We start from the raw sequence: 19168 nt of genomic DNA, 5'->3' as shown, positions 1-19168 counted from the left end.
TTTTATAAATATTGGAGGTTTAATAAGTGAACATTTGATAGTTGTCAACAGAAAACATGCCATGTGATCTTTCCCTTTGAAGGGCTCACTTAATTTATATTCAATATATACTCCCATTAAAATTGTGTAATTATTTCAAGTTAAGGACCAGAGTATAGACTATAGACTTACAGAATCAAGTGAGAACTTGACAGGTCTCAGAGCTATTGCGCTTTTAAAAAGCGGCGTCCACCTGCACTTCGTATATAACTGAAAGCTTAACGTAATCAATATAGATGGTCTAATTCCACCCAAATTAAGGATGTGTTTAATAAGAAAGAAAAATATCACGGAACATATCAATTAATTGAACATATTTGATTTATGTGATTGAACACCAAATTTAAAAGGAAGATTTAGATTGAACACCGAATTTAAAAGGAAGATTTATGTGACTGCGAAGATTAAAACTAATTGTCAAAAATATTTGTGTGATACTAAATTATTTTTTTATGAGTATTTTTTGAAAGTTTAAGATTAAATTGTTTTAAATATATAAATATATTATTCTTTTCAAAACAAACTAAAAGAAAATTAAGTTTTGAACTTGCAGTTTTAACAAACAAAAAAATCAAATTTCACATTTGCCCGTAGAGATTTTTCTTTGTTCTTTTCGTTCCAATCTTCAGCTAGAGATGGGTGATAGATATAGAGGTAATGTTTCTCTAGTTTGGCCTTGATAGACGCTAGAGTGAATTCAATTACTAATTTTCCAATTCCAACCACCCGAAGACGGAACAATGAACATTGTCAAACCCTTACTCATTTCTTAGAGTCAAGTGACTTTCCACTCCTCTGAGACAATTCATTCCGCTAGATTGTGGGTATTAATTATCATTTTCACTAGAAAGCAGGTTGAAGAAAAAAACATAGGGTAAATATTAATTGACTACGAAGTCACTTGAGAGATGATTAAAAAGTAGTACTATGTCTCCATTAGTAACATAGACATAGCCTTTAATCGTTCTTTATATCATACATATGAATTCTCATATAAGCACATTTTTGTGGGGTACTAGATTTGACGTTACATTTCACTTTTCATGCTCATTTTTCACGTTTTTCCACTTTAGAAATATGCTGGCAACACAACTCATGCAGAAAAAAGAAAAAGAGGGCTAGGGAAACAAAAAAAGAAACTAAGGTCCAATTAAAGCTAGCATAGACAGACGAATCGACTGGTCTAATAAATCATGGTAAGTCATCCCAGCAACTCAAATCAATTTGTAAGTTTCTCCGAGTACTATCACAAAAATCTTCACATACTGTGTTTGTACATTAAATAATGCTTGACAAAACTGAATAATACACAAGCCTTCACGGTCGTCTAGCTTGGCATATTGTTCTATGCTAGTGGTATACAAGATCCAGACCTGAAAGACTTCTGGAGAGCTCACTTCGATCTCTAAGTTGTTGAAACCGAGTTGCACTAGCCCAAGAAACTCTTTTTCTGGTATCTGACCAGACCCTGAGAAACCAGACAATGCTATACCATCATAACAATACCAGATCAAATATACACAGAAGCCAAGAAATTGAATCCAGGGGTGGAGAACTGCTGCAAAAGGAAGTCTGTCTGAAAGCAAGAAATCATCAGATGTCTCACACCCATTTGAACCTTCCCATTGGTGTACGAGTACATTCGGAGGTTAAAAATGCAGTTTCAATTAGCTTCTCCAGTACTCTTGTCGACAATTACTTCAGCATGAAATATACAATTAGATATGTAGATCCTTCAGCGTGTCCAGCTTATCTAATCTCCCATTTGATGAAAGCAGAGCAGAATTTTCACCAGTATTCAAGTTGACAACTCCATTTTCAGGGGTTTTCTGTGTCTGATGGTTAGCCGAACTTGTAGCAACTGAGCTACGAGTACCTTCAAAATAAGTTGAGAATGGGAAGAACTCGGCGCAGCGCAATTTCCATCCTACACGAGCGTGCCAAACACATCATTCTCCAGAGAATTATCAAGTATAATTCAGTCAAAGACAAAAGGATTTTGAGTCTCTATTTTGCCAAAAGTTGCCAGCACATATGTACAAGTAACATAACTGAAGGTTTTTCTTTTCTTTTGAAGTAATAAGCAAGCACTTATCAGACAATAGTGTAGAATAAAGGCCCGAAGAAGTAGCGACTACAGCTAAAAGTCATTTCCTGTAGGTGTCACACTAAATAGGAATGGGGTGTCTACCTATTTTTACCTATAAATAACCTACACTCAATCAAAGTAAAGACTTGAACAGACAATTTTACATTCAAAGATGTATATATTTGAAATGAACCACTTTGAGTGATAGGTCACTGCTTCCATTCTGGATGGACTCATCGGACTAACATTACAAGGTAAACAGTTTGTTGGATATACAAGTGTTCAATATAATAGCAAAATGCAGAAAATTGGGGGAAAAAAACATGTTCACAAAATGGGCCAGACAAATCCAATCAGAGGGAACTCAACAAACCAGAGGTAGAGCACATAATCAACTTCCTCGAAAAAGATGCACCACATCTTTTAAAAACCCTTTAGAAGTTTATTTCAATTGGATGTTAACTTCAAGGAGATAAAATCTAGTAGGGGTTTGCACAATTCAGTTTAAACCGAAAAAACATCTGAACTGAAAACTTTGGTACTCTCGATCAGTTTTAGGTTTGAATAAATCAGAGATTCAGTTCTCGATTTACTAAAAGAATAACCAATAAAACTGAAGTTTATATATTTAGATGCATTATATATTTAGTCTTGGGACTCATATGAATTGCTCGGAAGTTTTGGTAGTTAAGGACTTGTGAAGAGTCCCATTGGCCCTTTAAGGGATGGGTGGGTCTATTGATATGGATTGATCAAATCCTCACCTCTTGAGCTAGCTTTTGGGGTTGAATTAGGCCTAAGATCCATTTTTTTTAACATGGAATCAGAGCAGGACTGGTCCCAAATCTCACTTCCGATGTTGGGCCCCTATATGAAATTGTCTAGACTTGGGCGTGGTTGGGGTTGGGGGGATTGCAAACACAACTAGGTTTGCTTCAAAATTGCAGCCTCCTTATCAAACTCCTTTGCATTCTATTTCTCCAACAGAAGTTACACCAGATTTCATGGGGACCTAAGTCACTAAACTCTATTGTCTGACCATACTGATGGACCGTAAAAATTCCACAATTTTGATTTAGTACAAGTAGAGTTGTCGGAAGAAACTTACCATTTCTAAAAATATAAAATATATTATTGGTGGCATCACTTCTTACCTGACTGTGGCAATGGCACAGTTCTTTGATTGAGCAGATTAATTAAAAGTCACACTTGGGACTTGGGAGGGGCATATTGGTGGCTTCTTCCGGTATATTTCACGGCAACTCACAAAGGCTTTACGATGAACCACGACTCAAATATCTCCCAACGTAGTGCTCTGTGCTTGTGATGAGTATTGGCTCCATAGCTTTTATTGCTATCGTTCATGGCATGGGTAAGTTGCACATTTTCTTTTCCTTTTTTTTAATAAAGAGGGTAAGCTGTACTTATTTGCAGAGAGTCCTAAAGAATCTCATATCCTATTTGCTCAAGCTGGTAGGTAAGATCAGATAACTGATTGGAGATAGTTTGTACAATGAAGAAGAACCAAACCAAAAATTTAATAACTGAAGTTAACCGAGATAATTTCAGTTCAGTTTCGGTTTGCATATTTGGAAAACCATACACCGATGACCAAACCGAATGCCCACATAAACGAGGGTGGGGACAGAAGTGCAGTAATCTTGTCTTAAAATCTCTTAAATGTTTGTGATGCTAGAGAACACCGCCAACACTGTGAAGAAACATGTTGTGGAATAATAATGAGAAATATGGATATGACCGGTCAACTGTTAAATGCTTATCAAGTCAATGATGCACGTTCCAGACCAAAATTATGATTTCCATGCAGCGGAACATTAGTAGACGTGATTATGACCAGTTAGTGCTAAATTTCTATCACTTTGTTAAACCTGCTATTAATAGGGTCTATAGCCGCAGGAAGAAGGGTGAAAATAAGGCCTAAATGTATTTGTATTATTTATTAATTAGTATGTGTATGTATTTCTAGTAGTTACCTAGCAGTTACCGAGCAGTTTAGGTAGTTATTTTGTAATAAATAGTACTAGGAAGAAGAAAAGACAGTCAGTCTTTTGGGGTAGGATTTTTTCTGGCAGATTTGGAGGTTAAGGTTCCTCGAAATACCTTGGTTGTTAGGACTATTCTCTATTTGTTATTTGTAAGACTTATTCTGTTTGTTGGTGTTAGTAAATTACAGTTTAAGAGTTGTTCCTATTTCTGTATTGCATTTGAAAGTTTACAGATTTGTTGTTAGGAGAGTGGGTTCCTAACACACTTCAACGGTGCATATCCCATCTGACAGAGGAAGGTGATAGGTGAATAGGAACAGACCAAAAAGGGAAACACCTCTGGGGAAAAATTAAAGAACAGGAACAGAACAAAAACACTCAATTTCTATAATTTAGCAGTTTGACATGAAGTGTATGGCTTTTTAAGCCACAAAGGTAATAGGTCACAAACTGAAACAAAATGAGGGGCTAATTTAGTTTAACCCCATTTAGATTGTAGAAATATGATATGTATACTTTCTTATCTTTTAACAGAAATAGAATAGCATGTATGATATATTGGTACCAAGAATCAGAACATCATGAGATGGCAAAGAGCAAAGCACTTACTTAATGCAGCATCATGGTCATTCAAGGTTTTCTCCAGGAGTTTATGCAGTGAAATGCAGTCTTTCAATTTCCATGTCCTAACAGCTCCTTGAACTCCATCTCTAATTTGAAGAAGAGTTAAAACAGAACCCTTATAAGTTTTGATAACATATATAGAGAGAGACATTATGAGCAATCTGCTAGACTGCTAATTGATTCATTAATACAAGTCCTTACATAGAAACAAGATCATTAACCCAGTCCTCAATTAACTTGACAGCCACAGCCTTCCTGGTTGGTTCCAGGACATACATCAACTCAGCCACTGCAGCCCTGTGCATCAATGATTCTGCACACGTACAACAACAAAGAAATCATACTTCTCTTGGGAACAAAAACTTGGACCAAATATGACAAATCCATTAAATTGACAATCGAAAATGGACCTTTATGCTTTTCAAGGAAAATGTTGTTTGCCTCAATTAGAGATTTCTCGTGCAACTGACTGAAATTGCCAACAGACACAAATAGGTACTCAGTCTAATAACAAGGATAAATCACTGTGTAATTAATCAATATCTAAAACATTGAAGATAGATGGAAAGTGGATGATTCAAGGAAACCTAAAGGTAGGTTGCTCGACTTCTATGACACGCCACACAAGTTTTTTCAGTTTCGGTGACTGGGGACGGCAATCCTCCTATTTTATGGAAGAATTTTATCTGCAAGAGATCACAATCTATATCAAGAAAGATGTATAGTCCTCAGAGTTACAAAGAGTTCAGCAAGAATTTAAACCTGTGCAAAGAAACAGTTGGCAAGGCAAACAAACATAATTTACACTACAGAAATTTTTTATTAAAAAGTCATGAAAAAAGATAAATATACCAAGCAGAGATGAGATTTTGGATTTTCTGCATCCAACCTCAGCAGATGTTTTACAGCCTGGAAAAGATAAAGATCAAAGAGAATGTTTATCAATGGTCATACAGAAAGAAAAGGATAACTCTCTTTTACAAGGAGAAAGAAAAGGAAAACTTTGATTCCTGATACATCAAAAGACAGATGATAATTAAACCAGAAAAAAAGAGAAGGATGGTAAGTCAAGCAGTTGATTAAAATGCACTGGGACCAGTACCAAACCTAGATACACCATACAAAAATGATATGTAAAATGGATAGAAATTGGAGCAGAAAGGAAGAGGATTTTTTCTTAATGTTGAATTATGAAGGAACATACCTGCAAGGCAAGCAAGATTTTCTGTTTCCTCATGTTTACTTCAAAGGACAGTAAATGTGTCTCCAAGCAATCAGATGAGTGCTTAAGTAGCAGCTTCAGGTACTTTGTAGCCTCGGCCAGGGGATCTTCAATCTGAAGTTTTCTCAATAAGAAAATTTCATACATCAATCAAAATATGCAAAATTTGGAAAAACCTCAGAATAATAAAGTTCCTTTTCCCCCATTTATTGGACACACTTGTTTTTTTTCTTTCTTGGAATAGACTCCAAATGTTTGACACGACCTCACAGACATAAGATGTTGACCACTCAAAGTTTCATGAACTAAATTTCCACCGGAAGAACAAATTCAAATGGTGATGGAGATATCCCTCGGCACACTAGACTCGATATATAATCAATTCCAGTGTCTTCTAGCATCACTAGGGTCATACATTAGTACTTCTTGTAGCCATATTGTGCATACATCATACAGGGGATTATGAAGTTCAAGCTCACCATACATACAAGATGTGAGAGAACGACAGACAAAATAATACCTGAACCAACTTTTCACCGTGTGGATCAGGATCTACAGGCTTCACCTGGCGCTTCCCTGATTTGACAACACTAGTGGAACTTGGTTCCTCAGTTTTGACTTCTGCATCCTAAAAGCACGCAAAAGACTAAGTTACTTCACGCTAAGTTAATTTTTCAAAAGCAATACAGAAGCAACTTCAAGTACTTTCTTAGCTCGGGCCTCTGCTTTCCTCAGTTTTTGCTTCAATTTCTTTTTCTGAGAGGGAGGCAACTTAGCCATCTCATCATCTTCTTCAGCTGCTGACTTTGGAGGACAATCATACAGCCTCAGGTAGCATCTGATTTACAAGAAAAAGAATGCCCGAGGAAACATAAAAATCTCCAGTCACAAAAACATTTGGTAAGCTAGCCGACAATCTAGGACAAAACATGGATATTATGCAGAATTTTTCCAGTAATCGGATTAGCAAGTGTCTTTCCTAGAAAATAGTTCACAGGTTTAGACAGAGAATAGCAAACAAATTAGTAAAGGTTAATAACAGCAGAAAAGATTTAGAATACAAGGTTCCTGGAGATCTCAAACATTTTAATACTTTTAGCAAGTCAAAATAAATACCTGATAGCACCACTTGCGGCTTTGCGAAAATAAGCATGTGAATGGAGCCGATCTTGAAATTTCAGCATTTCAACATAGGCGCGTAGTGTCATTTTCCTTAAGCAATAAGAGTGAAAATCAAATTGGTCCTCCGTGATATCTGCATAATGTTTTTCCACAGCCAGAAATTTCTTTAAGGCCCGCCCAAGCTCGCCTTGGCGCAGATAACTTTCCCCAGATGCCAGTTCATACCTTACCAAATTCATCAAAAATTTGCAGCTAAAAGGATCGCAAAACCAAGTAGATAATGATTTAAGTTCAGTGAAGAAACTTACCACATGCACTGCATATCGTAAAGGTTGTTCAGTTGATCCCCTTCTTTTGTGAATAATAAAGCTGTCTTTTCAGCTAAAGCCACCTTCAAAAAGATGTGCAGTGTAAGCCATAAAAAAATCAAAGGACAAATGTAGGATAATTCATAGGTATTGAAAATTACCAGCAAAGGTTAAAGATTTTATTAAAGATCAAAGAAAACAGATGAAGTTTTGTACCTGATCAGCCTGAAGCATACGCTTAACACATTCACTGTTAACATAGCGATCTGCAAGATCCATACACCTGGCTTCATCGGCCAATGAAGCAGCAGCTGATAAGTCACCACTATGCTTTAATATGCGGCTCTGTGTTGAAGAGAACCAAAGACAAGTTACACACATTATAAAAGTTATGATTAGACCAACATATGTTAAGTTCATTCAGGGACCAAGATTCATGTCCCCGGAAATATGATCATAAAATTTGAGAGACATGAAAAGAGTAGAAGATTCCTTGATAAACTAGCAATAGATAGTGTGTGCATTTGTCTTACCATGTCATGTCAAATGAGCAGGTACAAGATCGAACGGATTTTGATCAATGTAATACTTCTGCTAGTAAAGTTTGACAACCAAAGAAGATGGACAATAAAAAAAACATGCAAAATGATGATGAATCAATATCAGACATCGGAAAACATGTAATTTTAGAAAGACCTCTATTATTTGTTTAACATAGATGGTGAGAAGTAGAAGCAGACTTATGATTAAAAATAAAAATCAATCCCTCAACTACACCTCAATCCCCAACTAGTTGGGCCTGGGAAAATGATCCTCTATATCCATTCTCTATCTCCATTATACAAACACACACAATTTATGGTGCAAATTACAGATAATTTATTTTGACAAGCTCCGATAGCAGCCTTTACTTTTCATCACATTTGAAAATTGGAAGTGCAGTTTCACAAGAAACATTTTTCAGACAAGTAACTTAAGAACCAACAGGGATATTGTCAAATATCAAAGTCAACAAACAAATGGTAAAGGCAAAAGAAACGAATAATGAAAGATTCGCAAACATTCTGATATGGATAGATGAGCAAATATACCTTGACAGAGTATAAATCTATGACCGTAGGAGTATGTTCTATTGCCTCATCAATTTTTACAAGAGCAATGTCACACTGTCCACATCTGTCATAATGCTGCAGCAAGAAAAATTTTCAGCAATTAGGAAGGTGAAAGGCGACGAAGAAAAAGACATGAAAGCCCTGAATATATATCGAAGACATGTGAGCAAACCTGAGCCAAATAGAACAAAATCCACAGAAGTGTTGAAGGGGGTTCTTTTCCCTCACTGCAGAAGTGTATATTCGAACATCAAAACTTAGAAGTAAGAAAGGGAAAAAAATGAATCAAAACCCACAGAAATCATAGCATCAAGGTAGGCACTGATTACACCTCATACAAATTATAAGACATCAATACCCTTAAGCTTACATCTCAATGGAATCCAAGAGCATCTAGGTTGATTGCTAATAGAGATTGAGATGATACAGGATTTAAAAAATAAAATAACAGGCGTGAAAAGGACAAATAGTAGCTCCTTAAAATTCCCTTCTTGACGTTATATTGACAAACAGACGGGCATCATCTGGTTAAATAAGAAATCAGCTTTGGTGTGGAACTTTTATAATTGTTTTTGAGAATGAAATATGTAGATAATCATTGACAACGTGAATTACGTTGTTCTGTTGTGGAACCTCTATAATGAAACAAGCAACTTTATCATGAGAATCACCTTGAGTATGGTGATTGAAGTTTAAAACAAACAAAATAACACACAAATGACTACATATACGGAAACATAAATATTATCTCTCAGCCTCAAACTAGCAAAATACAAATTTATTTCTTACAGAAACTCTGTAAAATAAAAAAAGTAACCTGAATGTACCTGGTAATAGAAACCTAAGACCTACGTTGCTCGGACTCCCCAAAAATGTTACTGCACCCGTGTTAGATCCTCCTAAAATGCACAACTTTAAGGATCCAACAAGCACCCAGTGACATTTTTGAAGAGTCCGAGCAACAAAGCCTAAGACTAGTAACTGTCGAAATCTGAAGTGGCCTCAAGAAGGTCAAGATAGTGAAAGAAGAAAATCAAATGAGATCTTCTTACTGATCTAACATAATGAAGGGGGGCAAAATAAATAATAAATCAGTTCACGACTGAGGACTGCTAAAGTTTGCCCAATGGTTTGTTAAGCCTAATTGTGAAAGTGACACAATAAGTGTATCATGAATCAAAAGTAGAAGAATTCACTAACCTCACGGGATATCCACCAGTACTCTTAATTGATTTCTCCAGCCTCAGAACCAATTCCCCTAGAATATTGGCCTGTAAAACATATGCAAATAATTACAAACACCACAAATATGCGGGAAAATAATAAACCCATGCAATCTGCTATGGTACATGAAGGAACATTTGAGCTGACCTTGCCAGGGTGATTGTACAGTGGATAAAGATCAGAAAACAAAGAAGGAACACCCTAGATATTCATCACCATGAAAACATGTCAGCTTAGCTCAAAAGACCAAGGAAACCAGAAAGGGTGTTGGCATATAAGTACTTTTGTTAGAAGAGGTCGAATATAGTTCTCGGCTGCTTCCCGAAACTTGTCGTCTTTAAGAAAATCAAGTGGAATTCTCTGAAAGGGAAAAGAAAACAAAGTTCACTATGGATAATTATCATATTTCCGCAAGATAGCAAAAGGTAAAAGAATTGTGATACAACAACAACAACAAACCCAATGAAATCCCACAAAGTGGGTCTGGGTGGGTAGAGTGTATAGAGCGTAACGCAGACCTACCACTACCTCTGCGAGGTAGAGAGGCTGCTTCCGAAAGAATGGTGATAGATAAGTAATAAAATGTTTACATTTCAAGTCATTGAAGACAGCTTGTACTTTTAGCATTTAAAAGAATGAAAAGTCAATTCCCCCCAGGGCTTCCTTCTAGTGGCAAAGGATGAGGGAGTTGTGACTTAGGTCACAGGTTTGAGCCCCCCTGCCATATGAACTAAGCTTGTTATGTAAGTGGAGAAGCACAGAGGAACATGCCCATTATCCCTGAGTTTTAAAGGTTGTGGTTGGTCTTAAGGGTTGGCTCCTGATGTTTTTTTTTTTAAAAAAAATAAGAATTAAGTCAACTCTATCAAGAGAGATTGTAGCCTATACTTAAACCATAGTAAGGTCCAGAAAGACAACAACGCAAGGTAACTAAATCAGCCATCTAAAATTACAGTACTTTGCTGAAGGCAGATAATTATGGAATTTCCTGAAAACAAATTGACAGGATATGGGTAAGAAAGATAGCCACTGCCCAACACCAATTCAAACCTGTGTTGCTCAGACTCTTCAAAAATATCAACCGGTGCATGTCAGATTCTCCAAAAGTAGTGTATTTTTGAAGAATCCGACACGAGTGCAACATCGGAAGTGCAGAGTCCGCGCAACTTAGATTCAAACATTATTGAACAGAGTTAGACAGCCATTATCCCTTGATAGTAGGCAGGATAAAGCACACATTACCTTTACAGCAGATGATCTATTATATTGCTGAGCAAGTGACTTGTACAAAGCTTCGAGCCTATCAATTTCATCAGAACTATACTGTCCGTTTTCAGAATATAGTCCCAGGCATCTTTGTAACCCCTCATAGTATCTGAAAGTTAGAGAGAGTATATATTACATGTATAGTTAGTACTTCAGCTTTGAACAAAAACTAGCTAGCATATCCATTCACAGTTAAGAGATAGCACACGACGACAACAAAACATGCATGTGATTAAGCACTGGGTATGTTGTTGTTGATCTTTTTTTTGGGGGGGGGGAGGAATTATCAAGGAACGATCTTTTTTGTTGAGAAGGAATTACCAAGGAAATATCTTTTTTATTGACAAGGAATTACCAAAGAACGATTTAATCTTAGTATAATAGAAAAGATAGATATGCACATATAGAAAATTATAGTTTAACTGTAAAAATGATCTTTATTATATGAAGGCATCATCTAAACGTTCCAGTAATTTTTGACAAACGAACTAAGATAATAGTGCACCTGTAATTGTCAGGATTCATTGACAGAAGCACTCTGAACAATCTTTCACCTTCTTCAAAGCGGTGAAGCTTCAAAAGAAGCGAAACCTCTTGCTCCTTGTAGCCCAATTTGTCAAACTATAGTGACATAATAAAATCAACATCCAGGAGTAAATTCAAACGAATTTCCGTAGGATTGCATTATATGAACTTACAATCTTAGACTCTCTCTTGTGCAACTCTTCAAGGGCCCTCTCAAGAAAACCACATTCCTCTAACAGAGAGACCTGAAACAGTTTATAACCGGGTGAAATTGAAGTTTTCAGAATAAAATAATACAATTCTCCAGGCATTGATAACACAATGCTCCAAAAACAGAATTATTCATCGGGCTAACTTGCTAGTTGTATAAATCACAACATAAAGAAGCAATTTGTTTCACATATTTAAAAGATGAAATGCAAATATTTTTTTTGTTGAGAAAGGCCACTGAAGCCTCGTCCAAACAGGCATAACCTGATAGCAACTAGTTCAAACACATATTCTTATCACTTATATACTCAAGCAGGAAACTTCAAATCAGAAAGATCTTAGAAAAGTAGATCTGTGTCGGTGGTTAAGCAACTAAATCATTTTGCATGTTTGAATTCATAGCTACCCATAGCAGCTTTCATCCAACTAAATCAACTATGTATCGCAGAATCATGCTTTCTGAATGTGTTGCTAAACCAGCACTACAATGTGCCAAATAAAAAGAGCCAGATGGGTTTGTTGCAAGAAAAAACTTCAGTATGCTGACAGTATGGCCCTGGAAAGAAGCATCTCCAAAAACATTCCAGTTCATTTGGGCAGTAGTAAAATAAAAAAAAATCAGTATTACTAGAAATTTCAACCATCCAAGTACAAAAACCTAAATGGGCATCAGGCAGCGGAATGGTACCAGTATATGTCACTGCACTCACCTCAAATAAATGAAAATTTAAAACAGAACAATAAATATTCTGAAGCATGCATAAATATTCCCTGTTACCTTGTATAGAAGCATCTCCCCATGTTCACAACGTTCATTTTCTGGAGGATAATCATCTTCGAGAGTCCCTTCATATGCCTCAAGGATATCAACAGCTTTTGACCCACTAACATGCAAGAAGGTGAAATGCAGATTGATGTTTGAAGTCGATGTTGTGAATTATAAAAAGAAAAAAAAATTATTCAAACGATCTTAAAGAGTAAATGATTTGGTAATATAATGTTGGAATTAGGCAACCTAATATGTTCTTGGAAGTATATTATCATATATGTTATAAAAAAAAAAAGGACAAAAAACTGAATAAAATGAGAAACCCAACAAAACCAAAGCAATGACAAATGACTTAATTGGTTTGGTTTGTTTCAAACATTTGTATAACCAACTTAATTGGTTTGGTTTTCTTTTAGAGAAAAACTGACCCAAACCAAACTGTGAACACCCCTACTTAACTGATTTGGTTTTCTTTTAGAGAAAAACTGACCCAAACCGAACTGTGAACACCCCTACCCACAACCACTGTAGGAAAAAAACAGAGAAAGACAAGAACTAAAGAGTCAGATCAACTGCCAAGCCAGTCATACTTTATTCACATGCAAACCAAATCAAATTCCCCAATATGGACATCCAATATCTTATACACAGAAACACCATGTAATGCAGAAGTTCTTCAACTCCTCAACTAGATTTCTATCAGGCATCAAAAACAGATAATCAGCAGGAGAGAAAGTACTAGCTATTTCGAAACACACATCTACCAATTGTACTAGCTATTTCGACAATAGTAGAGCAAGTTACTTGGAATTTAAATGATGAGAAACAGCAAAGCCAATCCAATTCATGCGATGATTTGGCTTCAGAGTGAGCAATTGCTGTCTCGTTTCAACGAAACCTGACAAGTCACGCATTTGTGCCTGCAGGAAATATTTACCAACCCATAAGTTTGGACAAAGAAGAAAAGCACGCTAAAAAATGAAAAGGAAACACAATGAGAATGACAAAGGTAAAATAACAGAGCTGCTCATTTTACAAGATAAGCTTTTGGCCACCACTCTACGAAATTCTTAGATGTTAATCATGTAAGAATCGATTTGCATAGAAATTCATGATACCAAGCACCTGGAGCAATTAAAGGAGACATTCCAACAACATAGGAGGAACCTTTAACACCCAGATTGCACCTTAACTTAGAATGTCATAAATTACTGGGATCATCAGAACATAAAAAAGAAGTCTTAAGGCAGCGATCGAAGAGAATAAACCACACGAATGTCACGTGAAATACAGTCCAACTTTAAGCTCGGGAACAAGAAAAAGGAGTTGCAGGAATGCCACAGACATGACAATTTTACAAGCATAAGCAACCCACTTATTCACTCACATCAGTAAAGGGTGTACAGTGACAGTATCATCCAATACTCCATATACAAGTGAGAAATGAGGCATAACGATGAATGAATAACTCTTCTGACATGAAAGTTTCTTAAGTAATTTGGCAACTCACTCATTAAGGAGCAACTCTTTAACAACAGTTTAATAGACATGATTGAGACGCAGCACAACTTTAATCTTTAGCAACCCATTATGAGGCATATACTGATGAGCCTAAATGCAGAACAGTTTAAGTGCAGCAAACACTCAGTAAAGGAAGAAGAATGTTATTAAAAGAGTCACACCTGTAAAAGGGATAGGTCACGTAATATCTCAATGTTGTCAGGATCGATTCTAAGGGCATTGCGATAGCACTTAATTGCTTCTCGGTACTCTCTATCTGATCGGTATAGGAGCCCATAAACATGCCAACAAACATGACTCTTAAGGTCATTCTGCAAAGAGAGAAGCATAGTTAACACTGTTATACATAAAAATTAAAAAAAAAAAGGACAATAGAAGTTAAAACACAAGGAGCTTTTCATTCCTAAGAGGAAAATGAATGAACTCCACCTTCAATCCAAGCCGGACAAGTTCATATGCTTCTGATTTGCGGTCCACACAATTCAGTGTTAATCCTTTCATTGCTAGCGTTTCTGTAACCAGATCATTAAGTAAAATGGCAGCATAATAACTAAGAACGCCCCGGAAGGAAAGAACAGTCATTAAGATACAAAACAACTAGTGCTACTTTACTCAAGCTCAATCTCAATTACTTCACATCCAGCAGAAAACATGGTCTGGAAGTGAGAGCTTGAACTACTGATTAGAAGATTCAATGAAAAATTTACAGTCGGCATGTCTGATAAAAGACATAAAAAAATCTGCTAGCATGCATATTGCCTACTGTTCATATAATATTGTTATCCGTCATACTTATCATGGAAAAGTAAAGGTGCCGTCCTTCATCTATTTACAGATTACAAATTAACTTCTCAAGGACCGATCATGAATGGAAGGGCTTGTTTTGTTATTCAGGTACAGGCTTGTCAATTGGATTCTAAATGCAGCTGAAAGCTTTTAACACAACATATACGATCATCAATCAAAATGATTAAAAATGCAAACACATTCAAAAAATGTTGCTTCATTATCAACAGTAAAAATGCAAAAAATAGAAGCGCTAGTCATATCATATCTTAATGCAGAAATAGAGATCCAGAAAGTTGGTTCATCTCACACACTCAGCCTTCTGTTTTATTCTATAATCACCTCTTGACTAGGGACACTAAGTTCACATAGGGTGCTCAGTACCACTTTAAACAGAAACAACTAAGACTTTTGTATTATACTAGCAATATTATATCGACTCAGACTTGACATAGTTCCAGTAGTACTAAAGATTTGATTATAAAAAATTATACAATTATTGGATTCAAAAAGATAAGGAAGTGGAGGCTCCTTAACGGGGGGGTGGAAGACAAGGAAGTGGAGGTTGTTGCCATATCTCTTCATCACCTTGATATCATTGAGGCAAGCAGAATAAGAGGAAACTGCAACAATACTTAAATATATTCTCCTGATAGATGTTTTCTATTAAATGTTTTTAAAAAAATTAAAAAAAAAATTTTTAAAAAAACTAGTTGCTTTTCCCAGATAGTGATTCATATCTCACTGCTTTCAGGCACATCCACCACGAGAAGAAGGTAATACTTCAGGAAGCAAGTACCTCAATCTAACAACCCTAACATGGTAACATTGGCTTTATAGTTGAAAATGCATGATGTATACATAAAAGAAAATAAAAGACCAACCATATTGAAATTTCTGCCTAATAATCATGAACAAGGAGCTCAAATTTTTGACTTCTAATCAAATGTGCACCTAGTAGAATTGAATTTACCTCCATGGTCAGGAAATTTCTTGAGAATAGTGTCAGCAGCTTTCAAGCCTTTCTTATACTGCTTTGTCTCATATGATTTCTGCAACAATTAAGAAATCCGGCTCAACATTAGACATACTTAAGCCAACAATAATCAAGAAATTAGAAAGAGAATAAACAAAAAGAGGGGGAGTGGACGTCATATGTACTCCAGTCATAATGAATTAACTGGAATATTTCATGTTAAATAGTCATATAATCTACTCCTCTGTGACTTACTTTTCTTTTTAGTCAGTCCCAAAAAGATGACACATTTCTATATTAAGTAACAATTTAACTTTAAAATGTCTATTTTACCCTTAATGAAATGATTTATAGCCACACAAATTTCTATCATTCATTTTAGACCACAAGCTTTAAAAGTCTTCCTTTCTTTCTTAAACTCCGTGCCGAGTCAAACTACCTCACATAAAATGGAACGGAGGGAGTAGTACAAAAAGGATTATATGTCATATTTACTAAAAAGAATGCCTGGATTCAGGATACGAGAAAAAACATCTAAGTGTTGGCGTGAATTCTGTTTTGATAAATAAACATGAAGTTTTTTTAATCAAAAGTAGCACAATGCTTGTGGTATGAAATTACAACATGAACCTTGCAAAAAATCAGTTCCTGTCTAGACTTTGGTAGGCTGCCTGCATCATAGACATATTGCATTGCACCCCAAAAATACCTAAAGAGAAAAACTAATAGTACAAATATGAAGTGAAGTACCTTCAATCACAAAAGGAAGTATGAGATAAAGCACCCAGCTTTCAGCATGAATTTTTTTCGTTTGGTAGGTAAAATAAAAAGGTTTATTGATCAAAACTCAAAAGTAGCACTAAGCTTGTGCTATGAAATGACCACAGAAACCCTCACAAAAAATCTGTTCCTATCTAGACTAACATGTGAGGCAAAGAATAACTCTCATATGCTATCCATGTCACATACATTGCATTTTACACCAAAATGTCAAAAGAGAAAGCTAGTAGATTTTAGCTTGAGTATGTTCTCCTTTACTCTTTTGAAACATTAGTGATTACCCTTCCTTCCAAAATTACTCACCACATACAAGCAGATAATTTCTCCTTTTTCTGATTTTCTGGGTGAATTTGGACAAGGATTCCTCAATTTTTGAAAATAAAATTATTTCAATAAGGATAAATAATGTAACAAATAATTGATAATAACCTTTTGCAAGAAAATTACATGCAAAAGTGCTATTAGTCAAATTTGAAAAGGTTTGATATCATCGTTTTTTCTCGTTAGTTTTGAAAAAGTTGGTGTTGTCAATATAAATCCTCTATATGTCTGTGAAATGTATAAATGCTCCATATATTCAGCTATATTCTAACTCAAGTCAATCCAATACTGGTAATTAATATGTTTTTAGGGGTTCTCCAAAACTAGGAGTTCACTTAATATCAAACTTATATCTGCCCACGCCTAATGGTAAAAGTATCAACACAACCCTAACATATTGTCATCGCTTGTATGGGCCTTTGCTTCATAGCCTCTTTTCTTTTTGATAATCGTGGTGTCTAGGCCAGCTTCCCTGCACCTTGACTAGTTCCACAAGTTACTACCACCACCCACTAGCAACAGGTAACTTCGTCCATCAAGGTTGGAATAGATGGGAAGAAATTACCGAGTGTTATTGTCTCTGCTAAGATTTGAACCTGAGGTTTCATGGTTCTTAACTCACTTCATTGACCACTAACAAGAATATAGATCTTAGCTAAGAATATTTTAGACTTTATTATCTCTGCTTCATAATGTTGTATTCTTAGCTAAGTCTTAGAGATTGTAGGTCTCATAATACAAATCTTCCGTAATAACTTCCCTCCAATGTGATATTTAGGTTTACTTCGTTGCCTTTCAACAACTCCAATCATCATATTGTTGCATCTACTAATTGGTACATTTGGGACTCTATGTCAGACATGGGTAAACCATCTCAATCGATCTTCTATTATTTCTCTAGGTGTGATTTGCACCTTCTATCTTCTATTATAGATCTTTTAGGCTCATTGTAAGTAGCCTAGATTCCTATTAACAATATTTTGGAGGTCTCCAGCATGTCCTTAATGCTGAAACTACAACATTACCAATTTCAAAAAATAAAATTATGAAAAAAAAATTGTAGTGTTCGTGCACATGTTACATTTTCACTAATTTTATAATTTTCTTGAATTTTATGTAGTTTAATTTTATTTATCTTTTTGTAGTTTATATACTTTTTTATAATTTATAAATTATAAGGCTTACGCATCGTGCCTTGGAGTTTATGTCTTGCAATGTATCATGTAAAATGTCCCACCTCCTGCCCTTTAAAAACACTATCTGAGCTTTGCTAATCCCCCTCTTTTTTTGGCAGTAACTTCATATGACACTTTTTTTCACAAGCTCTGTCAAACACCACACCATACTTATGGTTCTAGTCCGTTAGACACACCTAAAACTTCAATCTTTTACTTTCTTATTGCAACTTATCAATTCTTGGAGAGATAAAGGAGGAGGATTTCGATAGATTAAAACTTAAGTCTTGAAATAGACTATTTATCATGATTCCTTATAATGATGACATGACAATCCAGCCACAAAAGTATTTTGGACCATGATTATTTATTAGTTCAGCACAAAATCATCTGAATTCACGATTGTACTACAATTCTTAAATTCGCATTGCAACGGAAACGCCTCTAGCCTGTCCAAATTCATAATTTCATAAACAACTTAACAGATAAAATTCATGCAACCAATATAGTACCGTACAATCGTCACTGAAGTAATTTAACATAAAATACAGGCTATTAACTGGCATGAATACAAAGTAATTGAATAAAGTGAACACGAGCAAAAAAAAAAAACGAAACTCCATTGAAAAAGAATTATTGTTTTTTTGAGAGAAACGAAGAACTTACAACGATGAGTTTGAAGAGGTTGGCCTCTTTGGCAGGAAGCGAAGCCCCCATTTTTGAATAGCGAAGGTTCTAGAGAGAGAAAGAGGAAGGAGATTCCAGGTAGTGAGACAGTGAATGGGAAAAGATACAGCGGAGATGGTGGCGTTTATCTGCTGCAACCCTACTGAGATATAGTCAAGTTGAAGCTTTCGGGCTGGGGAGTCCGCAGGGGTATTTGAGTAATTGCGTAATTTGGTTACATTCGTGGGGAATTTACGATTTTATTACGTTAGTTAGTTCCTAATAAGGTAAGGTGGAAAAAGGAAGAAAAAAGTAGCAAAAAATGAGTGAATTAGGTAGGCCTTTTGACATGGATGTAGTGCTTATTTGAGAGAAAAAAAGAATGTAATAGTTTGAAGTTGAAGTTGTGTTTACATTACATTTGAAA

At 35.6% G+C, this 19168-nt stretch overlaps 1 protein-coding gene across 1 annotated transcript; it reads right to left on the bottom strand.

Moving 5' to 3' along the window:
* Positions 1–1282: 1282 nt before the first annotated feature.
* On the bottom strand, positions 1283–18982 carry LOC125829033 (N-terminal acetyltransferase A complex auxiliary subunit NAA15-like). The gene is given in 27 exon segments (XM_049508313.1): positions 1283–1966; positions 4744–4844; positions 4960–5071; positions 5169–5227; positions 5346–5389; positions 5391–5444; positions 5611–5667; positions 5963–6094; positions 6501–6608; positions 6686–6818; positions 7097–7327; positions 7411–7493; positions 7627–7755; positions 8502–8597; positions 8695–8749; positions 9723–9793; positions 9894–9947; positions 10029–10106; positions 10989–11121; positions 11518–11633; positions 11711–11782; positions 12526–12631; positions 13321–13436; positions 14199–14348; positions 14467–14549; positions 15797–15875; positions 18742–18982. Coding segments are annotated over 27 exon segments (2712 nt in total). The 5' UTR covers positions 18793–18982; the 3' UTR covers positions 1283–1757.
* Positions 18983–19168: the final 186 nt, after the last annotated feature.

This window comes from Solanum verrucosum, unplaced genomic scaffold, assembly GCF_900185275.1.
Source record: "Solanum verrucosum unplaced genomic scaffold, falcon-dt-bn FXZP01000102.1, whole genome shotgun sequence".
NCBI lineage: Eukaryota > Viridiplantae > Streptophyta > Magnoliopsida > Solanales > Solanaceae > Solanum > Solanum verrucosum.
The sequence above is the reverse complement of the archived record's forward strand: the minus strand, read 5'-3'. Positions and strand labels throughout refer to the sequence as shown.